General features: G+C 35.3%; 1 protein-coding gene across 1 annotated transcript in view; it reads right to left on the reverse strand.

Annotated features, from left to right (window-relative positions):
• SKAP2 (src kinase associated phosphoprotein 2) overlaps positions 1 to 19,385 on the reverse strand; it is a 116,743-nt gene that overhangs the window by 89,949 nt on the left and 7,409 nt on the right. The window contains exons 2-4 of the mRNA XM_048070248.2: positions 16,027 to 16,132; positions 14,179 to 14,204; positions 4,183 to 4,287 (exon numbers count right to left, since the gene is read on the reverse strand). Coding sequence (XP_047926205.1) covers positions 4,183 to 4,287; positions 14,179 to 14,204; positions 16,027 to 16,132 — 237 coding nt within the window. The remainder of the gene's footprint in view (positions 1 to 4,182; positions 4,288 to 14,178; positions 14,205 to 16,026; positions 16,133 to 19,385) is intronic.

The following is a 19,385-nucleotide window of genomic DNA, read 5'->3' on the forward strand; positions in this document are numbered from 1 at the left end:
TACAAGTCCCCAGACACATTTTTAATACTTCTTTCATCTTCACATGCTCAAGGCAACATTTCTAGACCATCCATAGAAATGAAGATGACCTAAATTATTTTACCAGCATTCACTGTGATCTTTTTAGATCTAATAATTACCAAGTCACATACTCCCTGCAGAGCTAAACGTAGATGTATCTCCTTCAGAAGCAGTAGGTTCACTCACTGTAGTTACAAAAATGACGTCAGAAAATGCATACCTTAGAAGTAATAGCATCATCGAGTTTGGAATCAAGTTTCTATACAATAAAACAAAAGATTTTACTGTTTAAAAAAAAATGGAGCTCCTAAAAGACAGTTGTACTATTAAAGCGTAGGAAAGTTCCAGTTTGGCACAGCTATGGAATCTAGATTTCATATCATCCCAAGAAACCTGAAAAGTTAATGTAAACCAGTAACTTTTTCTCCATTAATATGACTTTTTCATTTAATTAACATCTCAACTAAAAATAAGCTTGTCACCAACTTTAAATAAAGTAAATTAAAGTTTAAAGTAAATAAAGAAATAAATAATTTCACTTAAGTATTTTTGTATGCTTTGGTTTCTAATGGATCTAGAGATATATTTTTCACTCCATACATTCTTTAAAATACAGATGGAAGGGGAGTAAGAATTTACAAAACGTAACATTGTTATACAACGTACTATACAAAAACCTGTCATTTAAGTTGCAAGAAACCTAGTCATCAATAAGTGAAAAAACACCCCGCTCAAAAATCAATTATGTTGAGTCTTTTGTATAGAGAAGTAGTACACCTTTCAGGCAACTGGTATTAATGAGCAGACATGGCTATAGAATCTCCATCTGTTTTTCTGACAAAGCTGTGACTACTCCAGTCTCTCATTGAAATTCCATTAATCTGGTGCACCAAGGACCAATGCGAAAATCAAAACTCCATCTAACCCTTTATCAGCTCACAATAACCTACAAGTGAACTCTGCCTGTTAGCATACTGCAAGTTATGATTTTGCTATCAATCAGACTGTTAGCCAATAAAAAAAAATCAAGTTAAGCACAGAGTGCCTGGCAGTGCTGTTTTGTTTTGTCTGTCTTGGTTTTGGGTTTGTTATTTTATTTGGGGGTTTTGTTGTGTTTTATCCCTCTTCCAATTTCTGTAGGGTGTCTGGACATGTAAGCCTATGCATCATTCTCCTTTCGTTGTGATTTAATTGCTGCCAGCAATCAAGTCAAAGCATCACTGAAGTGTGCTTGAATTTCATTAGAAGATATAACTTATGCTACTTTCCTACAGTACCTAATAAACCATAAAGAAACCAAAACACATATGGCTTGAGGGAATAACTGGAAAATTAGGTGGCCATTTGGGAACTGAGTGAACTTTTGAACCAGAGCAACAGAGAAAAAGAAATATTAAAAGGAAAGACAGACTTAGAATGCACACAGAGACGTGGGGGTTTGACCTTTTCAGTACCTAGAAAATTACATTAGCATTATGAAAAATACATATCATGTTTAGAGTTTATAATCCATCAAAGTTTAGATACTTTGTTAGTGCCTACCATAAGGTAAAAGTCAAAAGGACAACATAACAATCAGATTTGACAAAAGGCCTTTAGGTGACCTGTGCTAATTTAGTTATCCCATACTTATTGTTAAATGGATTATCTCTCTTGTAATTAATACACCATTAGACAAAGGTCACACAAAAACTCCAGGATTTTACAATGACTGTAATGCACACGTAATACACTAATTCTTTATCTGTTATCAAGCGGGTGCCTTCACAAATTATGTTTTGACAGTAACATGGCAAAGCCCAATAGTGACACTTTCAGAAGTCATACAAATCTTGCAGTCTGTAATTCAAGCATATAAAGGTAAAAAAAAATCCATTTTATTTTAAAAAAGAAAGCAAGCATAAAAGGTTTTGTATAAAAAATATAAATGGACTCATAAATAAATAACACTTCTCCATTTAGTTACTACATTTAGTCCCCTCTATTAATGCCGACAGCCTTGATCCTACACAAATGAGGTTTTACACCTGCGCACAGCCCTGCTGAACTAAACTGGTAACTGCATAAGACCAAGTGTCTGCCTTATGGATCCAGCTACTCGACTAGGTTTTAAATATGGAGCATTAACAGACTGTTGAAAAATAAAAATATAGTATTAAGCTTCAACAAACCCAATCATGCCTATGAAAACAAAAACAAATTGCACCTCCAAGATCAATCCCCCTCTTATAAGATTCCCCCAACACAGACTTTCATACATAGCCTACGTGGCTACACTTGAATGATGAACTACGTATGATAAAATCAAAATGCTTTTGAATGGCCCGTATGTCATTCTAAGGGGGAAAACAGCAACATTCCTACAATAAACATTAAGTATTTACAGATCAAGATGTGCCATCTTTTCTTAACTTTTCCTCATACTGAGCTTCCACTAGATAACTAAAGAGAATTTATCCAAAAATTTAGAAGGAACAATGAGATAACATCTTAAATGTAAGAAAAACACACCTATCATATTTCCACCCAAACTGTAATGAATTAGCCAAGATATTGCTGGGTAGGTACTACACCTAATCTCATAATTGGAGCTTTCAAAATGGGTTAAAACATAATTAATCATCTGTACAAAATCATATGGTATTTCATATACTCTTGTATCAGCATTCTTCAACCATTCGTTATTGGGTTTTATGAATGTTACTACTTTTTTCTTGATTAACTGTTTTGAAACAACTACATAATCATATCTCCTATTAAACAGTCATACGATGTTGTCACATACCCTTTATGCAATCAGTACCATGTTATTAAGTTACAATTAGAAATAATGTTGAGATTATGTTTGTAAGCAAAAATAAATAAATGGAAAGTTGCATTCATCTGTAGTTTGGAAAATTAGCTTCAGTTTTCTAAAAGCCATATTCAATTTGACTGATAATTACATTTCAACAAGAAAACAAAAAGGCTTGTTTCTATTTTTTTTTAATAGAAGGTCACATTGCTAAAATGCAACAAGCTCAATATAAAAAAGTGTGATTATTATTGCTACACATTTTACAGAGCCCTGGATATAAAAAAAATTGTGTTATTCTGAATCAGTGGTTAGAAGGTTTATCACTTATGCATGTACTTGACTTATCCCTGTTCTGCAATAGACATAATTTTATACCTCATAAAAGCAATTTATGTTTCCAAAGGGAATAATCTGGATAACATAAAATGTGGAGTGCTATGTTGCGGGAAGCATATTTTCATTCAGCAATTGTATTTCGAGAAGGAACTGCACAGTTTGATCATCATATCATGTCAGAAAACATCACTCACTAGTAAGTCTATCTAACTTCCACTGCCACAAATTAATATACATCGTTAATTTATTTGTACATATACTTAATTTATTGCTATGTATTATCCATAGAAGGTTTTTAATATTATGTATACAATAAATGAACCTCAAAAATATGGTCACTATGCTAAAGCAAGCTTGTTAACTATTGAAATATTCAATTGTTCATGTCTTCAAAACAGTCACATTTAGCATTAACTGTAATGAACACAAAACAAAACAGCATGGAAAACAGCTACGGAGCCCAGATTATTTTTTTTAATGCAAACTCGAATTTAAAATGTATATAACGAAAACATTCTACAAAAGACTATCTTAATGCAAGGAAACATAGGAATAATTAATTTAATATTTTATGAACCTATTCTGCATGGAGTTTGCAGAAAAATATCAATCACGTAAACTGTTTCATTATTTATAAGATAAATAATACAGTAAGCCATTAAGTAGCACAATAAAATTAAGCAAGAATCTGATAATGTTGAATTAACAAACAATTTGTTACTACAAATATTCACACTGTTTTAGCCACTGATCTATCTTTAAAAACATATGCATCTACAGAAGATGTTTTGTTATGAAGAAACACGAGTTTAAAAAAAAAACAGGAAAATCTGTGACAGCTACCACTATGCTCTAGTACCACTAGAGAGAGCTCTTCAGTTCCTTTAAAGGTTCTTGTAAAGGTAAGAAAGCTATCCAGCTGTGATGCTTATCTGTTTATCACTAACATTCTCATCACGAGGCTCCGATTACGAGTTTGTAGCAAACTGGCACATCTAGTATATTTTAAGATAAACAGTGTCACATACCATCAGAGTGTCCTTCATCGTCTTTATCATATCGGTCAGATGCTATTGAGACACTATCAGGAGGTGAAGAAAAAGAGCCCTCAGACTCTTCCTCATCTTCCAATTCTGTTAAAGTAGAAAAAAAAAACACAAAAACATTACTCGCCAATACAGTCTGTCATACAAACACAGAATCCAAAGACAAGTATTTTCATTATTCAATTTATTTTATTCTTCGTAGGATACCAATTCCTATTTCAAACTCAAAAATACTCATTCCTCGTGCACTCTCATAGCATGCATCTTGTACTTCAAAGCAGAGCCACAAATGCCACAGCTCTGGAGCAACATGATAATTGGCCAAGTGCATTTTGTTTGAGTGGTTTTCTTAAAGGCTGTCATATAAAAAACCTACTCCCAGTGCTGTGTGGCTGACAGCTTCTTCCACGGGGAGGGGGGGAACACGAAAGAGGTGGGCAAGAGAAAACATTGTCAGGAAGAGAAATAGGAAGTGTCAAGCCCAGAAGTTCTTCCTTTCTAAGTGCTGAGAGAATTTGCAGCAACTTCCTTCCAGTGAACTGCCAAACTACTTTTTGCAGCAGTTTGTTGCCTTCCGCCCACTTTTCTTTACCATAATTAGGGACTACTTTGCAATGGAGCGTATGGGGTACTGCTCCCACAAAGCTAAAAGCAGGATCGACTTCTGACAGCACCCAGTCTGAATGTGTGCCTAAATGCAGCATTCTACTGATGCATTCCTTGAACAACTGAGAGCACCCTACTACAGCGTATACAAAATCTACATTATTAGCTAACCTGTGCACTATGCTGATCCGAGTGTATTAAATGTGAGGGTTTGGGAAAGGTAAAGAGAAATCAATATTAGTCAAGGCTTTTGTTGAATTAAACAAAACTTAAATTCTCCTTAAGTTCTTCCCAAAGCTCAGTGTAATTTTTGAGGTTTTATTTTTGTATATATATACACAATATCTAGGCAAAGAAGATGTAGAAAAATAGGAAAAACAGAAAAAGAGTAAAAAATAAAAGAAAATACAACTTGAACCATGATGTCTTTTAAACAAACAAAGTCTTGGCAAACAAGAAAAATCCAATAATTAAAGCTGATGCTAACACCAAACCAAAATTATAATGCTGATGCTCCAATAGATCAAATGACCCTCAATTTTCTCAAAAAGCAAGAAAAAGAAAGATTGCTTAGTATATTCATATGCAAAACCTTTCCAGAGACATGCTTCTCTTTTCATATATTCCTTTTTGGAGCTCTGTAACATATCTAATTTCTCTAGATCCAAAATAAACCCCTATGAACAGTGAAAATATTCTTCTCCACACCCATATGAACCACATTCATCAGCTGGACTGTCTAGCCATGGCTGAGAATTTTACTTCTTTACCTTCTATTTAATAACAGAAGATCATGGCAAATTCAGTCTGTGCCCAAAAAGCACCACAGGTCTTACCAAAGAGCAGCATGTTTTCTTTGCAGATAAGACAGTCTGATTTTCACTTTGTTGGATTTTTTTTTTTATAGCCCAAGCTGCTGAATACCAAATTGGATTTCCCTTTCATTAATTTAGTATGCTTTTCTTGGGAAAGCTTCTTTTCAAGCTCCAAGGCCATACAACAACTGTTTAGAATCTGAACCTGACTCCAATCTATTTTTGACACAGCCATCTTCCAGTAGCTCTCCAGCTACCGTGTTAATCTGATCAAAATATTTGCATTTCATCACACCTGTCAAACCAATCAAAAGTAAATTATCCCTCTCCAGGATTCACCTCTTCCTCCAAACAGAAAACCACAGAGCAGAGAGCGCACGAACATAAAAATCTTATGCCATATTTACAGCCTGCACGATCATCTGTCACTCTTGCTTGCCAGAGACCAGTTGCCTCTCTATGCATATATATATAGAATAGATATTACAAAATAGACTGTTAAAAAAAGAGCAGACATGATATTCACAACTTATATGTTGTCAAGAGTTGTTCCATTACTCCCCTATCCTAAATTTTTACTAGTTTAGGATGCACAGCATATAGGTGTACATAACTCCCCACCTCTGGTACCCTGGTTGTCAGCCGAAAACGCCCTTTTATCAGCTATGCACAAACGTACTATCAGTTAACCTTCATGAAGATGCCAGCATAAATTTAAAATATTAGGCTGTATTTCTAGAGGAAAATATTTCCACAAACAAAACAGTCCAGCATTCAAATGCCAGAGGCTGAATAGTACGAGTAAACCTAAGTATATCTGAATGACTAATAGAGAAGTACACATATAGAAAGAACATTTCCATAGAATTTTACCCCTCTCAGCAATGCATAATCTCTTTCAGAGGAGTTGTAATATTTATGCCAGTTTACGTAGATACACTTTTAGACTGTTCTTCCATTAAACTACATCATTAGCATTTTGTGATTATATTAAAGATTTTGAATTCAATAAACCTTTGTGCTTTGCATTCATATAAACACCAAATGATCTAGAAAGGATCTTTTTAATATATACATACATATTCAGAGCATCTCATGTATATTACCTAGGTATACACTGTATTTAAAACAACAAAAACCATAGATACATCAAGTGTAGATTTATAGTAAGACAAGTATCTGTCCTAAGTCCACAATACCCGAGGTCAAAATAACATTAAAATAAACCAAAAACAAAATAAAAAACACACTGATTTATCATAAAGAAGTTATACACTCAATGCTTTCTGAGTTTATAGCCTTCAAAGCATCCACGAGCTGTTAAATTCAATACAAGTTGTTAAAGACAATAAAGTCTTGGAGTCTTTGAAGACAATGAAAAAAATATGAGAAAATTTAGAACAAATATACAGATCCCAAGTCATACAATAGTATACTTAGGCACCCCTGGTTCTGTGTGTGTGAAAAATGTGGAGAACAGGTCACAGAGACTAAATGGAGATACAAATAATCTGCAGCTTTGCAGGACCAGATTAAAGCAAAAACTTCCATTTTTTATTCTAGAATAAACAGAAGTATTTGTAAATTTACACTATACACTGAAATGTAATCCTTAACTCATCTAATTTGTATAGAAGAGCTGCAGTCATTTTGATAGCTGACTCAACATGCTGTGGAGCTTTAACAGACAATGTTTCACAATGTTTTTATGTGCTCACATGAAAGAGTAACTACAGGCTACTATCAGCCTTGGGTTGTTGCTTCCTAATTTTGGCAGGGTTAAAAGACATCTTAGGAGTGTATGCTATTAATATATAAGGATATTGCTCCTGACAGTTTACAGAGAGGCTTCCTACGGATTCTGTGGGGTCTCCTGCATTCCCACTCAGAGTAATCACTTCCTTTTCTCCACTTCACATTCTCCTCCATCGAGGTGCTGCACTGGAGTTTATACTCCACCTCCTACGGAAGACTAGATAGAATTGCATGTGAAACTATCAGTGTTACTCCTTAAACAGTCAGAGGAGTCAGTGTTGAGCAGCAAAAACCATGACTCCTCTCTTCAGGTGCCAAGGACCTAAAAATACACCCAAAAACCATCAATAAATTAAAGAAAAGCATTCAACTTGCATTTATGTAATAGAAAACCGAGCTACAAAGCAACAATGGGCATCAGGTAAATGTATCCAATGCAATTTGCAGGCATAATTGAAAGCATTACTGCCTAATCAGACATCTAAAAGCAAAGCATGCTCAAACGAAATGTCTATAGACTCATTAGTTGGCAGTCATTCCATTACAATCACACATAATGTCAGTAGTGCCTTGAACCTGTGCCAATGACAACAGCATAAATTTTGCATCTCATTTCTGTGGTCATAAAATTAATGATCAGTTTAAAAATACTTCTCTGCAAAAGTTATTGCACAAAGAAATGACATGAATGTGTCCCTGTTATGTAGTCACAAGGATAATTAAGGAGTTGATGCTCACTAATACAGTTTCTTGTTTCCCCAAAATAACGTATGATTTATCTGGAACTTGGAAAAAAAAAAGTTTAATTAACAGTAGATACTTAAGAGTTACAACAATAATAAAAATACGTATATGAACTGATCCTATTCTCTAGATTCTGCAATTTAAACTAACCTCTTACAGGTTTGGTAGCAGAATCAATATTTTAAGCTATCTGTAAGAAAAACCATACAATGTCTTTCCTTATTAAATGCTACCTTTTCAATTACAGCTTATTTATTGATTTAGGAAATAATGCACACCAAAGGCTTAGTATACCACATTAAAACTGGAGCATAAAACACAAACTCCCCATTGTAACAAGGGCTGCAGTTTTGTCCCTGTTCCCTATTCTGAAGACTTCCAATAGGTTTATTTGGTATAAACTGAATATAATAGGCAGGACTATGTTACTTTAAAGGGATTCAGTTTACGGCAGAAGAAAATGAGTTTCCAAGGTGGGAAAAAGTATGTTGCCTTTTTTTTTTTTTTTAAATACTCTGATTACAGTAATGAACCCCTAAACCTTAAAGGTAGCACTTCAGCCCCTAAATCTAATAAAAGAGCAAGCAAGATGTTTCAGACAATGCCTCTGAAAGAGCCTCCTGCTTGTTAGAGGTCCTCAGATCACTGAACGCTTGCTCAAGTGTAAGAGAAAACAACTCACAAAAATTAAGAGACACACAAGTCAAAACGTCTTGCTTCCTGCCATTTCAAGGGGTCCCAAGTCACAGCAGGTTGAAGTAACTGCCTTCTGCCCAGTTGCTGCTGTGGGAAGAGCCCGCCGAGCAAAGCACTCGCAGCAATGAAAACAAAAAAGCAATGAACCCACCACGCAAATAAATGCGAGGTTCTCACTACACAGGTTTTCACAGAAACAACTCAAGTTGCTTTCAGATTGTCACAGGTCTACTTTAGCCCCTTGATAACTGAAGCTGATTTGTTAAGCTGCTGCTGACCCACGCCACGAGCATCCATCCTTGCAAGGTGACTGGTGACGGCCACTCTCTCAACACATGCTTTGCCTCACAATCTGCTCTGACCACTCGCTGCTGAAGAGTCTTCTGGATTCTGATGTTACCATCATAGTTTTTAATGGCTCGTTCTGTAAAGGTCAAGTAGGAATCCTTTAGCAGCTACTTGTTAAAACGATACTGGAACAGCATTAGGTTTATAAGCAAATATGCTTCAAGCAAAAAGAGCAATACAAACATGTTTTACTTGCTGAGTATATAGTTAAGCTCCCTCTCACACTGATAATTCACATCAGGGTACGACCGTTTTGTGGTGCACTGGTGGCTGTACCTTGTGCTGCCTGAAATTGCACTTGGCATGGACACTTCACAGATAACAGCTGTGCGTGGCATAAAAGGACAACGCAGCGACCTGCCTACAATGAAACGCTCCAGACTTCCAGGATGAAGCGGTATTTGGCACATTTCTAATGCATCTGATGGTTTCTCCAGAAATACATCATGATGGTACTCGAAGGACTGTGTAACAACCAAGCCGTATCTTTCCCATTTATGGCTAACTACTAATGATGTATTTATGCTCCTGACTGAAAACTCGAGTGTGTTAAAATACAGAACTCCTATCTGCCGCTGCTCTGATCACCACAAGCTACCACCTCCCTTTCTCAAATCTAAAATGACTTCTAGATCCCTGCTGCCATTTCCCAAAAAAAAAAACAGCGTACAGCAGCAAAAAAAGGAAATATCACCTCCACACAAAACAGGGAAAAAAAAAAAAAAAAAAAACAGAAAACACAAAGCCTTTGTATACAATGCTACTCTATCAGCTTGCCTGTTTGCAGGAAGCAGGTGTCTCACGCCCCAGACATCCACTGCTCTGCCAGGAGCCACACAGGCACCTGAATCATCTCAAGGTTTCCTACAAGTGCTCCCATAACCACGCAGAGAACACCACTGATGCTCTAGAGCCATAGGTTTATCTTCTATTAAGCTCAAGTGAAATGAAAATGAAAATGGAAGTGGACTTTTTTTTTTTTTAAACCACGCTCAAAATTGATAATTCAGCAAAAGTCAAATCATACTTTTCTGCATAAATACTGCCATCGTCATGTGTTGCAGATCAGATATGAGCTGCACTGAGAGCTTTATGGAGAACTTGTTCTGCAAATTCCCATATTATGACTGAATTTATCTAGTACTTTTGGTGTCTCACTTTAAACACCGAGCCATTTTTTTGCGAAGTGATTAAAAATATATATTTTAGTAAAATAAATGTAAAGAACAGATGGCAAGTGAACTTCACACACAAATACAGTTTCTAGGGCTTACAGTGCTTCTGCCAACTTTAGCACTATTTTTAGCATAATTGAAAACAAGGTTCTTTTAACTAAACATTTTGGCAGCCATAGTATTGATTCAATTAATCTCAAAACAGAGAAATGCCAAAAACTGTATTAACTCAGAAGCTTTGACAAAGTCCAGACTTCTGTGAAAATTATCTTAGGTTTCAAGTTCCTTCCCAATTCTATGATCTAGAACAGGTCATCTTGAGTGTGACCATACCTTTTGTTTTTGCTTAAACTGCTTAGATGAGGAGTCATATATTACAAATTTTTAAAAAATTTGTGAGAAGCATCTAAGAGCAAAAGAAGTTTCAAGTGAGTTCCTTAATTTAAGGATAAAATAATTTATATTATTTAATTAATTATATTATTTAATTAATATATTATTTATTTAATTAATTATATTATTAAAACAATTTAATAAAATGTTTATGGAAATATCACTATTTTGGATAATAATTATATTTTTTTGGTCATGAGAACAAATCCACTTTATAAATCAGCATCTTGCTTAACTGTAAAAGTCAATGTATCATTAGGTAACACAAGTCAAATATTTGCCTATACTATGAATTTAGTGTCTTAGATTTTCACATGTACCCACTTCCCATAAAAAGCTTCATTTTTCAGTACATAGGCACTGAAGATGCATTTGCCAGCGTATTTACTGACCTAACACGTCAGTAATAGGCTTTTATTTTTTTGACAATGATGCAAGAAAGTGCTCTATTTCATCAAATTGATTGCAAAGAAGTATGGAGACGCTTTCTGAAAGTTAGATATGCATATAGATGACTTCAGTTTTAAAAAGCCTGACTATACTCATGCACAGGCTCTTCAATAAACTTTTATTACTTTATTTTAAACCTCTTTGCCTTATCTTTATAGAAGGCAAGATTCTGTATGCTATTGGCAAAAGCCCATACAACAAAAGCCCACATACAATACCTTAGACAAACAGGCTAGTCACTACACGCAAAAGCCAGTGGAACTTTAAGAACGAGCAATGGTGAAACAAAGCAGAGTGACAAGCTGATGCCCACGAAGCATGCTTGTGGAACAACTTACAAGCTGCTATTTGAGAGACCAGAGTCAAGTTGCTTTACGTTATTTAGGAAATATAAGAATTTTGAAAATGTAGTCCACTTCTTTCAGCCTTCAAAACATTCTTCTAGATGCCTCTGGAACGACGACAGGTCACAGCCCACAGAATTCTTGACAAGAGCCAAGATAACGTGGCAATTAATATAGCATGATGATACTGCACATAGTATGAATCGTTCTGCACCGTTCCTTTCAGCTACAAAAAAGACTACTATTTGCATTAAAAAATTAAGTAATTGCTAATACAAAACAAAGAATGGCAAATGAGTTAAACGTGCACAGTAGTTTTTTTCATTCCTAGATCCTTTCAGTACAGTCTCCACATCTCTGCTTCTACCACCCCTCCTTTTTTCCTAAAAGATATTCTCCTTTATCACCTCATATTTTGGGAGTATTTCTCCTTTCTCTGGAGAGGGTAGGAGGAATGGGGAAGACATCTGACCATCGATACTATCACAGTTTTAAATATTAATTTCTCCATTTTTCAAACATCTAGGTGTGCACGTAGGTAGGAACGTGCACAAAAGTTGACCTCATTCAGCAGCTGCCTCTGCTTTGTTACACCAGTAGCTGGCAAAGAATTTTACTGCTCACCTCCATGTGAGTCCTTTGTTCTACACCTACACAAGTCACGCCTAATTTGTACAGGCCTAAAGTAAGAATGACACTACCCAAATAAAGTTTAGCATACATTTCTTGATCTCTGGAGATTACACTGACAACTCATACCACTGAACCACATTCCCACAAATATTTTGCAAATAAGTGCAGGCTCATATTTCTCACAAATTTTTCATACTCATGGATGTAAATGTACATGGATTTGGAGAAACTTACCGTTATTTGCAGAAGACAGTGGTATAACTTTAAAGCCCTCTCATTTTATTGACAAATACTGAAAGAAAACTAAGATGTCAGCATTTGCAAGCTTCACCATCTGTACATAGTTTCAGAGAGATGAAACTAAGAGATGATCATGAGAATTAAATAAAAGACACAATATATCCTCCTTAAGAAGCAAATATACTCTAATAAAAAGAATAAGATCGAATATAATTTTCACAGAAATAAGAGCAAGTTTTATAGCTACAATTATAGACTATATCAATTAAATCACATTTTACTGGAGATAATGAAACCTTATTTTTATTAATAAATTGTGAATTGCAAAAGAAATGCTGAATCAAATTGTCAATGAAGAAAGCAAATACGTTACAACTTCCTTGAGCTTAAAAAAAAAAAAGCCGTAATCAAAAACTGTTCTCTGCAGACAATTCTCAAATTTACTGGAGAGTTGCAGACCGAGACATATTAACTTCTCAAAAGCATGCTTTCCAGAAAGTTTGTATTTGTAACAAAACAAGCATCTCTCCTATTTTCACATTAGTCATTTTCTTAATAAAATAACATTTAACTTTTCCATTCTTAATTCAGTTTGGACAGTGACGGAAGGAGGGAAACTACGTTTTTTCATTAAGGGTGCTAACATACAACATTAAAAAACAGCAACAATTTCAATATAATTTTTAAAAGAATCACATAGCTTTAATTTACAAAATCTCAGCAATCTTTGGGAAGTTGTATTTTTTCATGCAGTTGAACTGTTATACTTCTATGACTTGACTTAAGCAGTGATAAGAAACGTATGAACTTGTTGTGCCTTGTTGTAACGTTACTTGCCTGAATATGACTTACATATTTTCACTTTATCAGGAGGCACGACATAGCCCACAAATCTGAACCTCCGGGTACAGAAACGGACAGTTTCTCAACCACTGCAAGAAGTGGAGTTTTGTATAGGCTTTTTTTGACCTCACACTGTGACCCTCATACCAGCATCCACAGGCTATAGGTCACGACCTCAAGAATTAGCATCATGGAAATAAGAGCCCTTCCAGGTTTAGTTACAGAACAGAACACTGTAGCAACAAACTCCTTAGTCTTTTCTAAACTGAACTCTGCTGCTTTGTTTTAACTCCACTAGAAGATAATAGATAACCCACACTTCAGTTTTCATTACTAACACGCTAAATTGTCTCCTCTCCAACTAAAGGTCTGAGATCCTGCTGCATTATGAAAACATTCATCCGCTGTGGATCAAAAGCCAGTATCATATTGCCACTAGATGAGCCTATTAAAAGGTTGAAGAAATATCACTATGGAATTGAAGACTTTTGTGATCGCTGTTGAAAAAAGAGGCAGAAATAAGTTATTCTGTTACCATTTTAACTCCTAAGCAGACTACTTTGCGTAACACTTCTGAAAAAAAAAAAAATGCATGACATGGTCTTACGCAATGCTAAGCTATTACTAATTAAGTCAAACATAAGCTCCATTTATATTAATTTCTGAACTATTTTTCTAATCTTTTCATCGGTAAGCATTCTCAGATGAGTTAAACGAAGGGAACGGGACCTAGCTCTGAGTGACGGCACTTCAGCACGAAGTCTGAAACTCGGAAGCTCTTTTCTATTTCCCTCAGCAGGTGGAGCTAGCAGCCTCAGCCTGGAGAGTCAAGCAATGCACGCTTAAGCATTTAAAAAAAGAGTATGTTCTGATTGTTCAACTGAGTGTCAGTGGGCAAAAATATGCTACAGGGGAAAAAAAATGCATGACATTTACCTTTATCCTGGAATTCTTGAGGGTAACTGCAGAAAGAAGAAAAAGAAAAACATAATGCAACACACGCTTGCAAAACCGTAGCAATAGAACAGAGCATAAAACAATTCCTAGTTTTAAACTACTTCTATGATTGAAATATAGTGCTGCTAGTTTTCCTTAATTTTTATTTTTGGCTAAAATATTTAACTAGATTTTATTTTGCCTTTGCAGCTGAGAGAATCCCCAGTCCTTTTAAAGAAGACTCAAACAAAAAATGAACTCAGAGCAGTCTGTTCTAGGTATATACGTCTAACTCAGATATCTTAACATACAAAAGCATCTTTATATTAACATTTAAAAGGTTTACTAAAATTATTTCAAAAATTGTGTGCAAGTAAAAGCCATTAAACATACCCAATAACACAGTAGGTCAGCAGGAAAAAAATCCACAAGTTGTAGTTTTAGTTGCACTATATTATCAAATCCAAAGAAAAGTGTTAATATTTAACTATATATTTAAAAGTTGATGCATGCTTGAATATAAAAGCATTTTCAAATACAAAGATGTCTATGTAATGCCTAAAAAAATATCTATCACCCCACAGGGAAAAAATACTGTTTCTTCAGGAAAAAAAAAAAATCTTTGGATACACTTTGATGTATGAAGATAAATAATCATGGCAGAGTTATGTAAAATGGCTACTCAAGAAGCATGTACTGCCTAGAGATTGTGTGAAAAGAAGATTTCACCAGAAATGACTGGCAAACAAAATGCAGCTGCCAGAATCATCTTTATGGACAATAACCAGTAGTGCACGTAACAGGCTAGTCAGTAAGGAGATGCCTACAAGTAATGAGAAGGAGAGAAAGGAAAGGTCTGGGGATAAGAGATTGAGAAATGCAGACGGTTAAGCATTTACAGCCTGAATGAAATGCACAAAAGTTTTCAATTACAAGATTTTTGGACACATCTCAAGTCCTCCCCCAGTTTACGATACTAAGAATGATGCCCTTGCCAGATGATCGTGCTGTCTTTGAAACTGTAAACAAGTTGCCACAGATGCAGGAGCACACCATCAAAGCAAAGCTTAGGAGGTATCCAACAGGAGCAATCAGTAGAAGGATACTTAAGAAATGACAATGGGAAAGGAATGGCAAGTACTAGATTATGTCTTAGCTGTCTAGAGTTACAAGAAAATAATTTTTGCGAAGAATATTTTGTAGCACATATAAAACTACAGCCAAATATCTTTAAACAAAGAGTTTTTATTAACAGTAAATAACAATAGAACTGAGTCTCAAATCATAGCTGATTTTTTGTTGTTTGTTCGGTTGATTTTTAAATAACTACACACATCTGCTTGGCCTGCCCCAGCATTTCACTATTGTAACATTGCGGAAACAAACTACAGTTTCCAGTTATGTTTCAATTTTCTACTACAAAGAGCTAAAGGGCAGACTGTACAGTAAAGCAAACTCAGCATTGAATTACTGTTTTACACCAGCTGAGGATGGCAATAAGAAGCTTATTCATATTTTTAATGCATTTTCTTTCTTGTATTTTAATAAGTCTTACCAAAGCAGAGGTGAAAGTAAGCTCTATGCAACAAGTTTTATAGTCAGGGTTCAGAATATTACAGCAATTCAAATGCGACAAATCTTTACATTCCGCTTTCTTACTGAATCCTAGCAGCTTCATGAAAGATACAAAGGTAAACCCATACAGATTACCTGACGAAATCAAGATCTAAACAGATTATTAATGTTGCTAATGCTTATTAAAAGACTTAAAAAAAAAAAAACACAACTAAGTTATCAGCAAGTTACATTACAACATATTAACATACTAAAGCCATAAAGCTCACTTACCTTGCCTTAACCTCTTTTATCTTCTTAAGAAGAACATCCTTTTTTTCTTTTGCTTTCTTGGACAGATTTTCTCCTTTTAGGGTTTGAGAAATAAACGTGTCGACATCTAAATAAGAAAATAAAGAAAAAAATGTACACCTCAAATAAGACATACTCTGCTATAGTGAGTTAGTCCAGATACTACTATGATGAAACTAAGAAAATTATTTTCAGGCCTACACACAGCATAGCTAGCAGACATTTCAGATTCTAAATGGGATACATTTGTGCTCTGATCTACTTATGCTTAGCACAGCAAATCCTACGGTGACATTTGATTCTTGCTCACCTAATTACGCCAAGTAAGTCCTAATAAATTGCAGTACTGTAACAATTACTTTCCATCATCTAAAGTAAGGGATAAAGCTAAAACATGGAAATAGCCTTTACGCAGGTATAACTGCCATTTTATTTCAGAAGATCAAGGTACGAAAGCAGTTGAGTAATTCACAATTTCAGCAGTAATGCCTACCTGGCTGCAAATACAGGCCACTTACTGGTTCCAGGATTTTCAAACGTTCTCGCTTTGCCTCTGAACTCCCTATGTGACTAAAAGTTCATACCCAAAGCCTTAATCCTGCAAACAATTAAGTAGCCATGAAAATAACCACACTGAATTAGTCAAGACCAAACATGTACTTGAAGTTAAGCATATATGCACTTGTAAAATCACAAACTAAAATTCTAACCTGCATTATATTTTTTTATTCTTATACAGAAGATATATTTATATAGTCATGTAGAATCAAAGCATTCCATAAAAGTTACTGTGGTTCTTTGTAATACAGTACATATCCATTGCATAGTACAAAAACAGTGCATTGACTTAATTTTGGTGAGAGCAAGTCCTCCAGTAGTATATTTTCTTGGTTAACAAAAATAATTGCCTAAATTCACTATAAAAATTTCTTGTGATTACCAATCAACTATCCTAAGAATTGAAAAGCAGAACTACAGAAAAAAAAAAAAAACCTTGCTTGTTAACTTAATTTTCTCAGCTGTATGGGATAACACCCATTCATTCAAGAAGGGAAAGTGTACCTGAGTCACGACCACCCCCAGCAGGTACCCCCCACCCACACTTTGGCACAACCTGTGTACATACATGTAGATATCAATAGTACTGATTTATTCTGTGTCTTTTCAAATCAGATGAAAAGATACTTTCATCTTTTTTGAAATGATGAAAAGATATTTTCATCATTTTCATATCCTATTTTCATCCCATCAATGGAATGAAATTTCACTTTCATAATGAAAATACAAAACCAGCCAATTAAGTACTCAAATATTCACATGCAAAAATTACCCTTTAAAACAATGTTGAGTGAATATTACTTCAGGTTCCCTAACTGAAAGCTTTAATTGCCTGCTTTTTTCTCTACAAACCAGAAATTCCACAGAAACATGTCACTCTTCATCTTGTCAGTTGCAAGAAAGCAAGTCAAAAGTTACTCTTTGAGAACGCCAGCATACCATTACAAAGATGTAATTCTTTCAAGTAATTCAAATAATTTACCAGATTATTTACATGGGCTTGCTGTCTTCACAAAATATGGTAAAATCTGCATTTTTAAAGCATTTTTAGAGTTCTGAATAATGATATTATTCCCCCTTCCCATAAGAGGGAAGGAGGACCTTCTCCATCACATTTCTCAGAGCAGTCCCCAAGGCAGGGGGAAAAAAAAAAAGGAAAAAAAAAAAACAGTTCTATGTGATTCCTTCTGTAAAAGGACAGAAGGAAAGGCACTTAACATGTCTATTAATGAATCCTCCAGACTCGCACCCCAACGGCCTCGATGCTGTAAGCCCAGCATACATGGAAACCTCTTGTCCTAACACACAGAAAACCTATACATCTTCATAAATCCCAACGATTGTAATTTCTGAGCAAGGAAAGGCCCACACAGTCCCAAAACACTGACTGTACACAAAGCCTCCCTTGGGTCAAAAGACTTGCTACTTTCTGCGGGCAAAAACCAGAACTGCCAACAGTTTTTCCTCAATGATACCAAACAGGATTTTCCAGTAAAGACCAACCTTTCAGTCTCAAAGGGACATGCTGATTAAATATTGGTTTCTTCACACTTTTACATATTTATTTCAAGAACTGGATAGCCACTTCTACGTTCTATTACAGCAACAATGTGAAAGCTTTGAGTAATCAGGTAGGTTTATAAATAAAGAGCAATAATTACACGATAATCTTCAAACATTAAATCACCAAACTTTGCATCAGAAGTTTTCATGTAAACTCAGTGGGCTTCATTACTTCTTGGAAAAGCTCAAAACCCAGCTGAGAATTATGTCATCTCAGGTTTTGACTGACTGTCAAAGCTTCCTTTAATCACTGATGTTGAGATAACACAATTAAGAGCAGGGTGGGGAAGAGAAACCAAGTTTATTATCATTTCTGGCTTAGAATGCGCTGTAGATATGAAAAATCTGACTAACTACATTACTGACAGAACCTGTTCTTTTCTTGAAAAGCTAGGACTTCAAAAGCAGAAATAATACAGCATTTTTAACCATGGAGGTACAGGGCAGAAGTAGATGCTCCATCTATTCTCAGTAAAAGCAGATAATGAGGTGGAGGAGAGGGAGATGAAAAGTGAGGTGGGGGAGAGACAGAAAGACAGTAAGCACACACAAGCTCCTGACAAGTTTGTTGTTTCTACACAGCAGCACTTACCAAGAAGACATCCCTGGGATGTCTTCCCCCTCCTGTGAGACTAAAACAAGTTCTATGAGCTCAGGTAGCCACAAACAGAATACTCTATATTCATCATGGAATACTGTCGCTTACGTGTATTCAGAGAAAGAGTATGGCTTGCTTCATCACAGTCCCAAAATATGAAGACAGACCTGATGTATGCATGATCTTTAACAGGATGCCAAAGAAGTAATATACTTGCAAATACCACATTACTATATCATACATTTTCTTAACTACTGACAATTACACAGATGATATATGTCTTCCTCAAACCATCTTCTGATCTAGCGCTGTAAATCCATTCATGACGTGCCAGATACACATGAGATGAGTCACTTATCCTAAGTTCCTCTGGACAAGAAGCAAGAAAATCTAAGTTATGATCATTACTTGACTACCTGTACTTCTACACCATGGAAGAGTATGAAAGGAACAATTAGCAAAAGCTTCATCGCTGGCTTAACATAAGGGAACGATGACTCAATTTCTATGACATTCCTCAAACTTACCTTAGAATGAGACTCTGGCCTTTGGTACGAGAGACGCAAGTCTCATACAGTCAATTTCAGGCAGAACTTCATACAAAAAATACAAAATTTACCTA

Source organism: Anser cygnoides, chromosome 2 (genome assembly GCF_040182565.1).
Source record: "Anser cygnoides isolate HZ-2024a breed goose chromosome 2, Taihu_goose_T2T_genome, whole genome shotgun sequence".
In the NCBI taxonomy this organism is placed as follows: domain Eukaryota; kingdom Metazoa; phylum Chordata; class Aves; order Anseriformes; family Anatidae; genus Anser; species Anser cygnoides.